This window comes from Neofelis nebulosa, chromosome 14 (assembly GCF_028018385.1).
Source record: "Neofelis nebulosa isolate mNeoNeb1 chromosome 14, mNeoNeb1.pri, whole genome shotgun sequence".
NCBI classification, from domain to species: Eukaryota; Metazoa; Chordata; class Mammalia; order Carnivora; family Felidae; genus Neofelis; species Neofelis nebulosa.
Window position 1 is genome coordinate 27,586,185 of NC_080795.1, and position 13,362 is coordinate 27,599,546.

General features: G+C 35.9%; 1 protein-coding gene across 3 annotated transcripts in view; it reads left to right on the plus strand.

Moving 5' to 3' along the window:
* PKIA (cAMP-dependent protein kinase inhibitor alpha) overlaps positions 1 to 5,504 on the plus strand; it is a 94,945-nt gene extending 89,441 nt beyond the window's left edge. For all 3 annotated transcript variants that reach the window (XM_058699910.1, XM_058699911.1, XM_058699909.1), the window contains one exon: positions 2,000 to 5,504. In XM_058699910.1, coding sequence (XP_058555893.1) covers positions 2,000 to 2,079 — 80 coding nt within the window. In that variant the 3' untranslated portion in view covers positions 2,080 to 5,504. The remainder of the gene's footprint in view (positions 1 to 1,999) is intronic.
* Positions 5,505 to 13,362: the final 7,858 nt, after the last annotated feature.

Sequence of the window (13,362 nt, forward strand, 5' to 3'; positions counted from 1 at the left end):
CTGTGGTCTTTGAGAAGTTGCTAATTAATTTCTTTTATAAGATTTATATTTTTATTTGTATATTAATATTCTGTTCTAAATAATATGCATTATTTTTAGCCACCCTCAATATATTCATAGTACAGTTACATTTCTTCTTTTTCTCCTCACTGAAATTGAAACTCAACAGCATCAAGACCTTTCTTATACAAGAGAATATATTAACTTGGTATATAGCAAATGAAATAATAAACTGATATTTTATATTAACAAACATAATAAAATTATTTTATATTTTATATTTTTAAACAGTTTAAAATAATTCAAATATCATTATGCTTCTAAATGTCTTCTTTTCTAAACATTTCTAAGTGTTAATTGCCATTCTCCAGGCTCCTGAAATTTTTTCTGTTTGTTTTTAAATCCTAAAGTCCAGAATCAGGCAAAATATAAGCGGTAGTAACTTTTTTTATTATTCTAAGTACAAAGAACTAAAAATAGTAACTGTACAACACTGACATATAATGACAAACAAAATATCAGTAGCTGAATATTGTAAGGGACTTCCTCTGTAATTCATGAGTGTTTCAACTTCTTTTTAATTTATACTCAACAATATTGCTGTCCCATGTTTACATGACTTGTTAAAAAGCATCTATTTAGCCACACTTCTGTAATTGCAGCATTATGCTAAGAAGCCCTGGGAAGTGTCCCCAGACACCCAGAAATCACAAGCCTCATGCGAGCCAAGTTCCTCATCTTGTATTTATGCAGTCACTTTCATCCTTAAATATTCTACTGTCTTGCATCTGCCCTAATTTGACTTCATTCCTTTGGTTATTAAGAGCTTTTCCTATTTATCAAGTTCTTGCTGCATGCTAATCTACACATCTCACATTCAGGCCATCTGCACATCTTGGGAGGTTGTTCATTGTTGTAATAATGAAAGTAGTTTATGAACATGATATATAATATATAATGTAAACCCCCAGAACCCCTTTAGAACAGAATATATCTATATAAGAATATAGATATAGATATAATTTATGTAGAACTGCTTTTAATTTCTGGAAGTATGGTGTATAGTGAAATGTTTTGTGTATACTTGTTAAGAGTAAAAGAGAAATTGCCTTTCAACATTTCCATCTAAAGAAATGGAACAGTCCACTTACTTCTATCCATTTGAATTATGGTAACATTGATATAATTTATGTTATTGCAACGCCCAAAAATATTTTATCCACTAATATTTATTGGTTGCTTAATGATGAACTAATACATGCAAACATATGAATCTTTGAATCAAGGATTGCCTACAGCTTGTAAGTTTGAACTTTAGATAAAATTACCTATGTGAAAAGAAAGCATTATTTAATTTCAGTGCTTGCTATGTCATGAGCTGAGATTGCTGCTGAGAATGCTGGTTTTATTGGCATTGTACATATGTTCTATAAGGGCAGACCAGAGGCCATCATAACTGTTCAGCAAGGGACCGACCAGCTGACATAATGTCCTTTCATACTCCACTGTTGCTTTTAATTTAATTAACTAAACCTCCGAGAAATCAGCTGGTTATCAACAAGTACTATAAATAATGTAAAATGAAATTTTTAAATATTTCTTAAAATAAGACAGGAGTGAAATGGTAGACTTGCTTCTCATTTCTGATTTCTGCCTAAAATCACTACTGATTTCTGCAATCTGTGAAACTATTAAGTGCCATCACCTGACCTTGAGATTTCCTGGCTATTTATCAAAAGCATAGATGATCACTAACAACTATAAAAACTGAGTTATTATTTTGTGCTGTCCCAAGTTCTTAGCACCAGAATTAGCCAGCCCTTGAAACTCTTATACTGTTTTCTTCATGAGAAATTGATCACCAATAAAATATACTTGTCTCTGTAGAATTTATGACTTTTTGAGTATTTCTGAAATTTTCAATATGATATATTAAGAGTTGGTAAATATAAGCAATAGCTTTTATTTGCCTTTATCCTTTTTTCATTGTTTCTTACAGAAGGTGAAGAAGATGCACAACGAAATTCCACAGAACAAAGTGGGGAAGCCCAAGGGGAAGCAGCAAAATCTGAAAGCTAACGCCCCACTTTGATAACTTCATCAACAGCTGACAATGTCTCAAATCTCCAGGCCTGGCTGGAATGAATTTGTTTCCAAGAGTGAAAAGGGGGGGAAAAAAATGGCTGTGCTGCATTGTAGGAATCTGCTCATTGTCATATTAAAAATGGGGGCAGAGGCTGTGGCTGCAGACAGACTTTTCTCTACCTCTGTCTTTAGCAATGGTTGAAATCATGTGGCTTGTGTTTGGATGTCATTTTTGTATGGATCCTTTCACTTGACCATATGATAAAATGCTTGTAGAGAGTAGCACAGACCTAGATGATGATTCTTCCTGTAGCATCTGGCCCCTCACAATGTCAGAGGATTTAATTGTGTTTAATTGCAAAAGGTTGGTTGAACCCCAGAGTTTAAATATCTCTGGTCCAAGTATTCACCCAGTAAAAGAACCATCCAGAAAGCACTGTTTTTAGCATTATGTATCTGTGTGTTCCTGCTGTGTTATTTACACTGTTTTGTATTGTACAATATAGACACTCAGCACTGCCCCCTTCTTTGATTGCTTATGACAAACAAAAACAATGTACGTTACTGTGAATTTTTATACCACTCATTTTTAAAAGGGCTGCCTTTTTCCTTCTCCACAGTATGGTGGTGTACACAGGATAGATCACAATTTTTTTTAACTTAATCTTTCCCCTTGATTCACTCTTGATGGATTAAGTCTAACCAATTCATCAAGAGTCCTTTGCTTTATTAAACAGGCATTTGAAAATATCCATTAATGTGAATTTTACTTGAATTCAGTCTGTTTGGTGTCTGCACAGACCAGAATTCAATCTGCAAATTTTGTTTTATTTTCCATTGTTGAACTTTTCCCACTAATATACATTTAAAAAATTTTTTAATTATGAGGATTTTGGAGAATCAAGATGGTGGGAAAGAGAATACAAGATAATTCTAAGAACAGGAAATATTTTGTTCTTATGGAATCAAATTTCTCAGTGCTGTATGGTACTATTTAAATTTGGAGGACAACTTATCTGCATGGAGCTGTAACAGATGGAAAAAATTATCTTGCAATCATGTGGCCACCAATCACAAAAGTAAAGCCCTTGCATTGTGTTTTCCATGTCTTTTTTCAGCCCTATCAGATACAAATGTTATTATGCACTTTTTAATGTTTGTAAACTTTTACTAATAATTAGTGTGAATTGCATTCTGATACAATAATAATTATCATTAGAAGCTAACAAAATCCTCATTAATACTGTTGATAGCCTCTGCTGTGTTTTGACATCATGGTTCTTATGTGGAAAGTTTCTGTGAGCTGTGTAATCCCTCTGGTCAGTATTATAAAATCACTTATCAGTGGTAATAAATAAGGAACCAGTAATATGCCAGTGGCTCATGGATTACTGGACAAATAAGTAACAGGAAGACCCTTTATAATAAAGAGCCCAATTAATTATCCTTGAGGTCTTAGATAGAGTCCCATATGAAGTAGGTTAAGCAGAATCTCCATAGATAATCTCCATGGACATAGTGGGAACTCAGCTCTCCTCTATAGCTGCATATAGGATGAAATTTACAGTATGTTCCAAATGAGTGGGATAAGGGCATTGGTATCATTTGTCCTCAATCATGTATTACTAGAAAAAAATGTCAATAGAGTGAGTCTCTCAGAAAATAAAAGGAAGACTAAATATTAGAGTACTTCATTCTAACCCATTAAGGTCCAAAGTACCCAGTTAAAATTCAAATAAATCCACCTATTAATAATCTTACAAGTGGGAAAAGAGGTTCCTGAGGCTTTTTTAGACAATCTCTCATAGTCCATTTAAAACATCCAACCCATAAAATCACTCTTTCAACATCCTCATTTACTATTCTCATAGCTTTCTTGTGAATCTAGGTAAAGTTCTCTCCATCCTTAAAGTTGTGGAATTCCAAACTGATTTCATGTAGTTTTGTAAAGTTTCGGTAAGACTAGTGCTGAGTGTATGTGGAGAGTTTATATTCCTATGTGATATATTATTATTAATGCATGTGGTGTCATGCTTGTCTTTGAATATATAATAGTGCTAAACTGCAAAGTCATATGGAGCTTTTTGAATTATTTTGACCTCTTACTGCTACTTTGTCTGCTATATTCAAACCCAGAGGCATTCCCAAGCTGGAAGATAAAAATCTACTTTCCAAAATGCCTACAACCTACAAATGTTGCTCAGCAAAAGTTCACAGTGTCTCCCAAATTGTACTGTAGTATCTTTTTCTTGCAAGTCAATAATATACATGGTATTGAATTTTTAAGGAGGAAAGGGTGGAAACTAAGACATTAGGTTTGAGAATATGCACTTAATGCCTACTAACCAACTGACATTATGCTAATAACTTCTCAGCACATTTTCTTCCATTTAATTGTTTCTCAGACAATTTTATTAAAAAGGTAGTACTATCCCATTTCACAGATTAAGAAATTAAGTCTCAATAAACTATAACTTTTCCAAGTTTAAAAAGCAAATAAATGATGAAATTAAGATTTGAACCTATCTTGGTCTGTCTCCAAGGAGCTTTCTACTACACATGCCATAAAACTAAAGCCAATTTATAGAGCATATTTATTTATAAGGGAACATTTAGAGATGAAGTGGTTCATCCTCCATTGTTTTAGAGAGGAAAACTGAGTCTCAAAAGAGGGAATTGTCTTTCTCAAGGTTACCTAGATGAGTAATGACACAGATGTGACTAGATCACAGAAAGTGTACTTTTTTTTAAAAAAAGAAATTCAATTAGAATTTATTTTTTGTGTTATACTTGCCCCAAAATATTTTTCTGGCATGCATTCTATAAATTTAACATGGTTCAGATTTTTTTATGTCCCATGCTACTCGCTTTGTTTAATTAACTAGAAATATGTATGACAGTTTCAGTTTTTCAACTCATTTGCAATAAGTATGAACTTGTCAAATTTACCTTTCATCAATTGTAAACATCCTATGCCAACATATTGCTATCATAATTTATAGAAATGTTTTTCCAATAGGTAATAGGCAGCCTTCAATTTTTAGGCAACACCCCCAAAACTGCTCGCTGTAAATGCCCTACACTTGAGTCTTACTCAGACACAGTAAAAATGCACCATTTTAGAAGATGAATGAGATTGCTCTTTCTCTTCAGAGAAGCAATAAAGGGTAAAGAAATGTAACTGCCAGGTAGCCAAGCTTCTGAGTGAAGCTTGTAGTAACAGGAAGACAATGTATAGTTACCAAGTAAAAATAAGAAAGCATCTATGATTTATGATGTCTTAATAGGCCCCAAATTGTTCTTTAATTAAAGAGTGGCAGTGTCTGAAGTCATTGTGAGCTTGTATGACTTTTGTATTTAGTAATGTTGCATGCTCACATAATTGATATTAAAAGTAATACATTTTTTTCTGAAATGTGCATAGTCTATGAAGAGTATTTATTGAACATACACTATGTATTTGATCCTGAGAAAGTGCTGCGAGTGATAAAGGAGAAGTTTAAAGCCTTCCTGTGGTGGACATACCGGTATTCTAGCCTCTTTTTCTGGGATTTTACTCCAATAATTTTTACCTCCATTCCACTCTGGTGGCCCACTTCCTGGACTTCATCATCTGCCAGACCCAACTGTTAAATCGTAAGCCCCAATATCACTCCTGTCGTTCTTACTTGCTCATCTGTAGGGCAGTAAAAGATTTTCAGTCAGAAGAAAGACCAGTGTTTATCAGAATCCCTGAAAGTTTTACAACACTCTCTCCTCCACCCATATACATTCTCTCTCTCTCTCTCTCTCTCTCTCTCTCTCTCTCACACACACACACACACACACACACACACACACACACACACACACACACACACTTCCCCTTTGAAAGAACTCCCTGTGCAACTTTGGCATCTTTTTCTGCCCACACCCTCACCTCTACAACCTGTCAATCACTGATCTAGAAAAAATGCAGTTTCCAGATGCACCAGCCCTATTTACCTGACTAAAAATCTTTAAAATCAGTCAGTAACAAAATGGAGTGCTCACAGACACCCATGGTTTTACTATATTAAGGATAACATCTTGGGGTAGAAAAGCAGAGTGTTTAACTTCTTTTGTTTTGATGTTGCTCTCTTTTCGTTGTATTATTTTTACCACATAAAGGCAGCAAAAACCAAGCAGAATCCAAGGTGGGACTCGGGAGAAAGTAAGCATCAAATAACGCACAGCCTGAGTTCAGGCAAGGTCTTAGGCAGAAGGGGTAAAAGAGGATGTAAATCTTTTAAGTTCATCTTACTCAGGTCACAAGGATAAAACAGTACACAGGGATTTGTAACAAAATGCTAGCCAGTGCAAAACAAGTTTGTATTGTCTCTGGTGTTTTTTTCTCTGTGTATATTTGTTGCCTCTATCTAGGCCAGAATGTGAGGATTTGGGATCCTGGCCATCTCTCACTATAAAGTCAAAATTAACAAAACTATCTGACTATAACTGGTTAACTTTCTAGTTTGCACCACATCTACTTTGTTTTTATCAAGATCGGTATTTCCTTAGCAACTCTCCTCCAGTCTGGAATCTACTGTTAATCCTTCTCAATGCTCCTGCTTTTCTTCCTTTCTTGTCTTTGTGCCATCTCTGTCCAATCAAAACTGTTCAAGCCATCTGCCTTCACTCTACTTTCTTCAGACTGACTGTAAAAAGTTTGTAACAATGCTCATTCATTATTTGCAACTTCAGTTTAGTCATAAGTGCTGCACAGCTTTTTTTGTCATGTCTCTCAGTACACAGGAAGTTTCCCACTTCTAAGATACAGATTTTCACATCTGAGGTTTTTTAAACATTTTCTTTCAGGAGGTCTGTTAATTATCCTTTTTTCTTCACCGACTTTACCCTTTTTCACAAATGTACTCAAGTTCTCAGTTCCCCTCTTAACTTCACTACTTGTATTTCTGAAAATAGGCATCATTGCTGTCTGTTTTCATGTTTTTCTTCCTTATTTCTTATCCTTTTGCAATTTAACTTCCAATCAAATTTTTATTACCAACAATGTCCTCATGAGCACCTGGACTCTCAGTAATTGTCACTGAAGCTTTGGCCAATGTGGAAATTAAAAAGTGATGATGTTCCAAAGGACTCAAACTTCTCCTAAAATAAAACATAGTGGTTCTATAATTCTAATTGATATTCATGTGGCTACATAATAAAGCCTCCTAAAGGAAAGAATTTATGTATCCTAAGAAACAAATTCTCCAGATTCACAAGTCTTCCATTATATATAGATATGCCCTTTCTCTTCCAGAATATTCTCCCCATAAGGTTTTTTTTGCCACACCCCCAGATCCTACAGTGCTCATTTCTACATAGGGGTGGTTGCACGTATCTAGGCATTAACCTGGAGACTGGATATGGAGAGATGGGCAAGATTAGGATGTGATGTTTTAGAGTTCTGTGTCCCATTATATTATACTCCAGGATGACTGCCAGTGGTATCACGAGCTCCTCTCCACAGCAGCCATGTACAAGCAAAACCACTCAATTTCTTTGTATCTAGTCCTATTCTAGTTCTCTGAATTAGACCTAAGTGAGTATATCAATCCTACTAGCCAAATATAATGGATAGGTCATGTATGTTTTATAGTCTACCACATGGCATTTAATCCTATTCACCACGGAAGCTTTTTTGAGATGTTTCATTTACCTTCCTACCCCACCTCCCACCCTCTGGGTGAATGTATGTATGCATTTAATCCTTTGTTCCTTTTTCTCTGGCAACTGCTTACTTTCCTTGACAAGTTCAACCTTCTTTACCTCCCTACTAAATACTGTGGTTCCCTGGGATTATATATTTATTCCTCTTCTACAATCCCAGTCTTCACATGACTTATTCATGACCAACACAATCAATCACCACTTTTACCATGATAAATCCCAGAGGTCACTCCTAATCAGCTGACTTATTGGATCCAGCTCAATATGGATTTCCCAAAAACATCTTAAAATTCAATATTCCAACACCAAATCCAATATATGACCCCATTCCCAAAACTGCTTTTCTTAATATGCTGTAGATCTCATATATGGAGGCACTGGTTTCCCAAATTCAAACCAAATTAAAAATCCAAATTCTTACAGTTCTCTTAACTCTTCTTTCTGCAGTTTGATTTTCAGTCCATCAATTCTAATTCTTACTACTCCTTGAAACTTCTCACTTCTTTTTGTCTGTATTACAATCCTTTAAATTTTTTTTAAATGTTTATTTACTTTTGAGAGAGACAGAGACAGAACCCGAGTGGGTTAGGGGCAGAGAGAGAGGGAGACACAGAAACGGAAGCAGGCTCCAGGCTCTGAGCACAGAGTCCAGCACAGAGCCCAACGTGAGGCTCGAACTCATGAACTGTGAGATTATGACCTGAGCCGAAGTCGGATGCTCAACCGACTGAGCCACCCAGGCACCCCTGTATTACAATCCTTTAAATCATCACTTATCTAATATAATGCAATAGCCTGCTCACTAGGACCTGCCTTGTCCAGCACTCTTTCTATCCATCTGGCAACCACATGTATCTTTCTAAAACATAAATTTGATTGTTTCACTCCCCTAATTTTAAAAATTCTTAAATTTAGCCAGATAAAACTTTTTGATATAAATGCCACATTTTACTTTTACATAACTCTTTGCTCTGTGTTAGCTGTTTTTTCTGTTCCTAAGATGTTCTTCTTTATGCTTTATTGCAAGTTCTCACTGGTCCCTCCAGACCCTGTCCCATTTCACTCTCTGGAGGCTTTTTGACTTACATTCTCATTCTGAAGCCCCAGTCTAGAAATTAGCTATTCTATACTTCTTGATTCTCTAACACCTTATCTGCAAATGTATCTCCTTAGATCACAGCTATTTGTTTACATGTGTATCTCTCCAACTTGAATATGAGCTCTTTGATGGAAACAGCCCTTTTTTATTCATCTCTGTACCCTCATTGTCTATTAATACTCAATAAATATTTGTAAATGAATGTCTGCTTTCTGAAGCTCACAATGTAGTCAAACAAAATTTACACACTGATTAGGGAAACGTGCAATTCAGAGATACAGTTGATAGTTGAAAATAGTGAAATCTGTGTCATATTGCCTTCTAGAACATAAAAACTTAATTTCTATCACTTTTTTTCTAGTTTATTAAAATAACGTAACTGTTTCTAAATTTGGTTCTCAAACTGTATGCTGCACACTTACACAAACACACACACACTCTCACACAGATTTGATAGGACATACAGATAAGAGATGTCCAATAGGAAAACATACATACAAATTAGCAAATCAGAGTAAGTCTTCCAGCTAAATAGTGATCCTGGTAAAGGTATTTCTTGACATTCTGTAGTATAAATTCCCTCCAGTTTGCAAAAACTAAGAATACCTCCCCCCCCAAAAAAAAGGATGTTGTATCATAGTCTCCTAGTCTTAGCAACACATTAGTCAGAGAACAAGATCTTTGGGGAGATTTTTGGTCTTTACAGAAGGGGACACTCAAGTTTTTAAGAATATGCTTTACACTAATAAAATATAATGTACTCTAATAGGCTAAAAAAAATGAACGTTCTGATAGAATATGATGAACTTGGTAGGAATTCATAGAATAAAAAGGAGAAAATAATACGAAGGGACCAAGAAACATGTAAAGGAAAGGACACTGATATTTATGTACAGAAACTTAAGGTCTTTTTCCTGAACACTGTATCTTTTGGAAAACAGAGAAAAATAGTAACCAAATTAACACTGAAATCTAGCAATACTAAAGAAGGACTGTGTGCTTTTGGACTCTGAAACTAAGAAATAAGAATGGCCAAGGAAATGATATAGGTTACTCCTAACAGAACACATGTTTGCACTTTGGCTACCATGATTAATTTTACACGTTTCACTTGAGTAGGATAGTGTGACCAGTATGACTGTCCTGTTTAATTTTTAAGTTTTCTTTTATCCCACATATTCTTTAAAATCCATAAAATAATATATAACAATGAATTTTAAGGGCAAAAAGTTATGTAAAAATAGCTATAGCTAGGCAGTAACAACTTAAACAGAATCTATCTTCCTGCATAGTCCTAAATAAAATCCAGTAAATCATCAATTTTATTTAGGAAATATTTGTTGAACAGTTAGTAAGTTTAAGTCACTGTGTTAGGTGCAATAAGGAGTAATTTTTTTTTAATACCACAAAATCTTTGACTAGTAGAAACTGGAACATGTGACAGTAACCATAGTTTTTTTTTTGTTTTTTGTTTTTTTTTTTTCTGTCAGTATTCCCAGCCTTTTCCCATTGTCACTTTATCACTTATTATAAGGAATTTTCCTTCATTTCCACTGTGCAGTGAGAATTTATTTTTGCTCAGGTGATTCCTAGGCCTTTAGAACACAGAACTGGAAGAACAGATCTAGACACAGGTTAGCTTGATAAGAGGAAAAAGATTTTTTCCATGAAGAATCAACACAAGAGTTGTTCTTTTCTGAAGATACACCAGAAAAAAATTTAAGCTAATATGTTTAAATCAGTTTGCATAATAAAAAGCTAAGAATTGGGAAATTACAAAAGCAATGAAACTGGGGTTTCTATAATTTTTTTAATGTTTTTTTAGTATTTTTGAGAGAGACAGAGACAGCATGAGTGGGGAAGGGCAGAGAGAGAGGGAGACACAGAATCTGAAGCAGGCTCCAGGCTCTGAGCTGTCAGCACAGAGCCCAATGCAGGGCTTGAACTCACGAACCCTGAGATCATGACCTGAGCTGAAGTCATTTGCTTTAACTGACTAAGCCACCCAGGTGCCCGGACACTGGGGTTTCTAAAAGACAGTTTGAGAGGGTTCACAGAAGATTTCAATGAAGAAACAAGGAAAATTTTAGAAAGGATAGTAAACAGCATTTCTATAGGTTGTGAACTAGACCTTCCAAGAGATACATGCAAATATTGGGAATACTTTTCAATTAGTTCTGGTTTTTAGATGAGATTTTTTTAAATGTGGTTCCATTCAAAGACAGGGCCACATGAGACCCTATGACTTATTAAAGTATACTCATCAAATAGCAATGGCAAGACAAGTACATACATAATCACATATTCATCTTAATATGATTAACAATAACAGATGAACCAGGAACATCTCATGCATATGCTGGGGGAGAAATGTCACTCAACAGGAAAGATCATGGAGAAGGATGCAATAGAATGATTCCTTAAAATACTTATTTCATTGAAGAAAAAGAGATCAGACACTGTACATAGAATAAAAAAATGATGTAAACTGAGGTAAACAGGTAGGAAAACATGGGGTCATATATTTTTCAAACAATCCAAGTTAGCTAGAACACAGTACATGTGTTAAGTCTGAGGTGAGACACTGGGTCAGGCAGAGAAGTAGAAATCTGAGACCCTCAAGAGGAAGACCTGGAAGTCCCAGAAGCTGATAAAGCCACTGAGGGCTTCAGGGTGTGCCTGGCAGCTGACAGACCAGCTTCCACAAGATCACTCAGAGGGAAGAGTGTGGGCATCTGAGCAGGTTCCAGGCACAAAGACCCCGAGACAAAGAGGAGGTCCATGCCAAGGAGCCTAACATAGAATTGGAAGAATTCTGAACTTGAGAGTTAGGTTTTTGCAGGTAGGCTAACAGATGAAAGTAGACACAAGGATGTATTCCAAGGTTAAGATTCCAGCCGCTGAGAAAACCAAACGTCAGAGGAAAAGTGAGAAGCAGCAGAAATGCATACAAGAGGCACAGCAGCTGCTGCTGTCCTTTACCCATGCTTTCCACTCATGCCCTGACACACGCCTCAGTTTTTAAAGGCACCATACTTCTCTGCTGACATGTGGCGCAAGTATAAGAGAAAGAGGTCTTTTTACAGCACCACAGAAAGATGATCTTTTCTAAGGTTCTGAGTGTGTATTGGATGCTTCATTAAATTGCCTCTATTTCTCACAATTACTCTGAAATATGGATATACTTCTCTCCTTATAAATGACCAACCTAAGGCACAGAGAAGTTAAGTGGCTTGTCCAAGGTCATGCAGTTTTTGTATTACAAAGCCAGGACTGAAACCTATGTTCAACTTCTCTGATAATAATTTCCCATGCTCCTTCGACTACACCAGAGCTGTCCAATAGAACAATTCTACAAAACAGACATGCATTTTTATGTTTTCTAGTAGTCACATTAAAATAATAAAGCAGTAAACAACTGCTTTCAAAAATACTGGCACCAAAATATATCAATATAAAAATTAATAACACATTTTTTGTACCAATTCCTCAAAATCCAGGGTCTGTTTTATGCCTATATCTCAATTCAGGCTAGCTACATTTCAAGTGGGCTAGCTACTTTATGGGACATCCATACCAGAGGGCACATATCATAGGGCACAAACTATATGCCCTATTCTGTTTTCCATGGATTAAGCAGAGAAAGGACTGACTTTTGAGGCAAAGGGGTGTAGGGGGTGCATGTTCGTATATAGTTCTTTCTCATGGATTCTCAACTCTGGCCTCCTGTCAGAATCACCAGAAAAACTTTTAACATATTAAGAACTTAGCCTCATCTCTATTTTGACTCTATTGCAAGGTAAGACGTCAACTTTCTTCTAACTTTGTTGAAGTATAACAAATATTAGAAAGTGCTCATAACTGTGCAGTTTTCCATATTTCAATAAAACAAACACCCTCAGGTAACCATCATCCAGATCAAAGATCAGAATATTCCAATACTCTAGAAGTCCTCATCAGGTTCTCTTCTGGTCACCACCTCCTGCAAAGGGCTGCATCCCCTGAAACTAATAAAATGGTGAACATCCATCTGTTCTTACAGAGCAGGCCCTGGAATTCAGCCCAGAACTGTCACCTAATATGCTAATGCTCCTTGCAGGCTGCTCTTTTGCAAGGTTCTATGCTTGGGATTCTCAGGTCAGTGGGTAGCCCCAGAAATAACAAACCACATGCCAACCCATCTATCTCTTAGAGGATCTCTACCCAAGGAAACACAGGTCCTTCAAACCATTATATCCCCTGGTTCACACAGGTCCTATCTCCACTCAGCCTTAAACCGCTAGCTCTGTCTCCATGCAGCCCTTTTTAGGTGCATGATCCCAAAGATTGGGTCTTCTTCCCTCTTTTCTGCACAATCTACCCATTTTCTCATCTGAGTTTTACTTCTCTCACTAGCAAAAGATCAAATGGATAACAGTTTTGTGACACCAGTAATAGAGATTTCAATTTCCTGCTAAACAGGCTTTAATGTAAGTCACAAACTA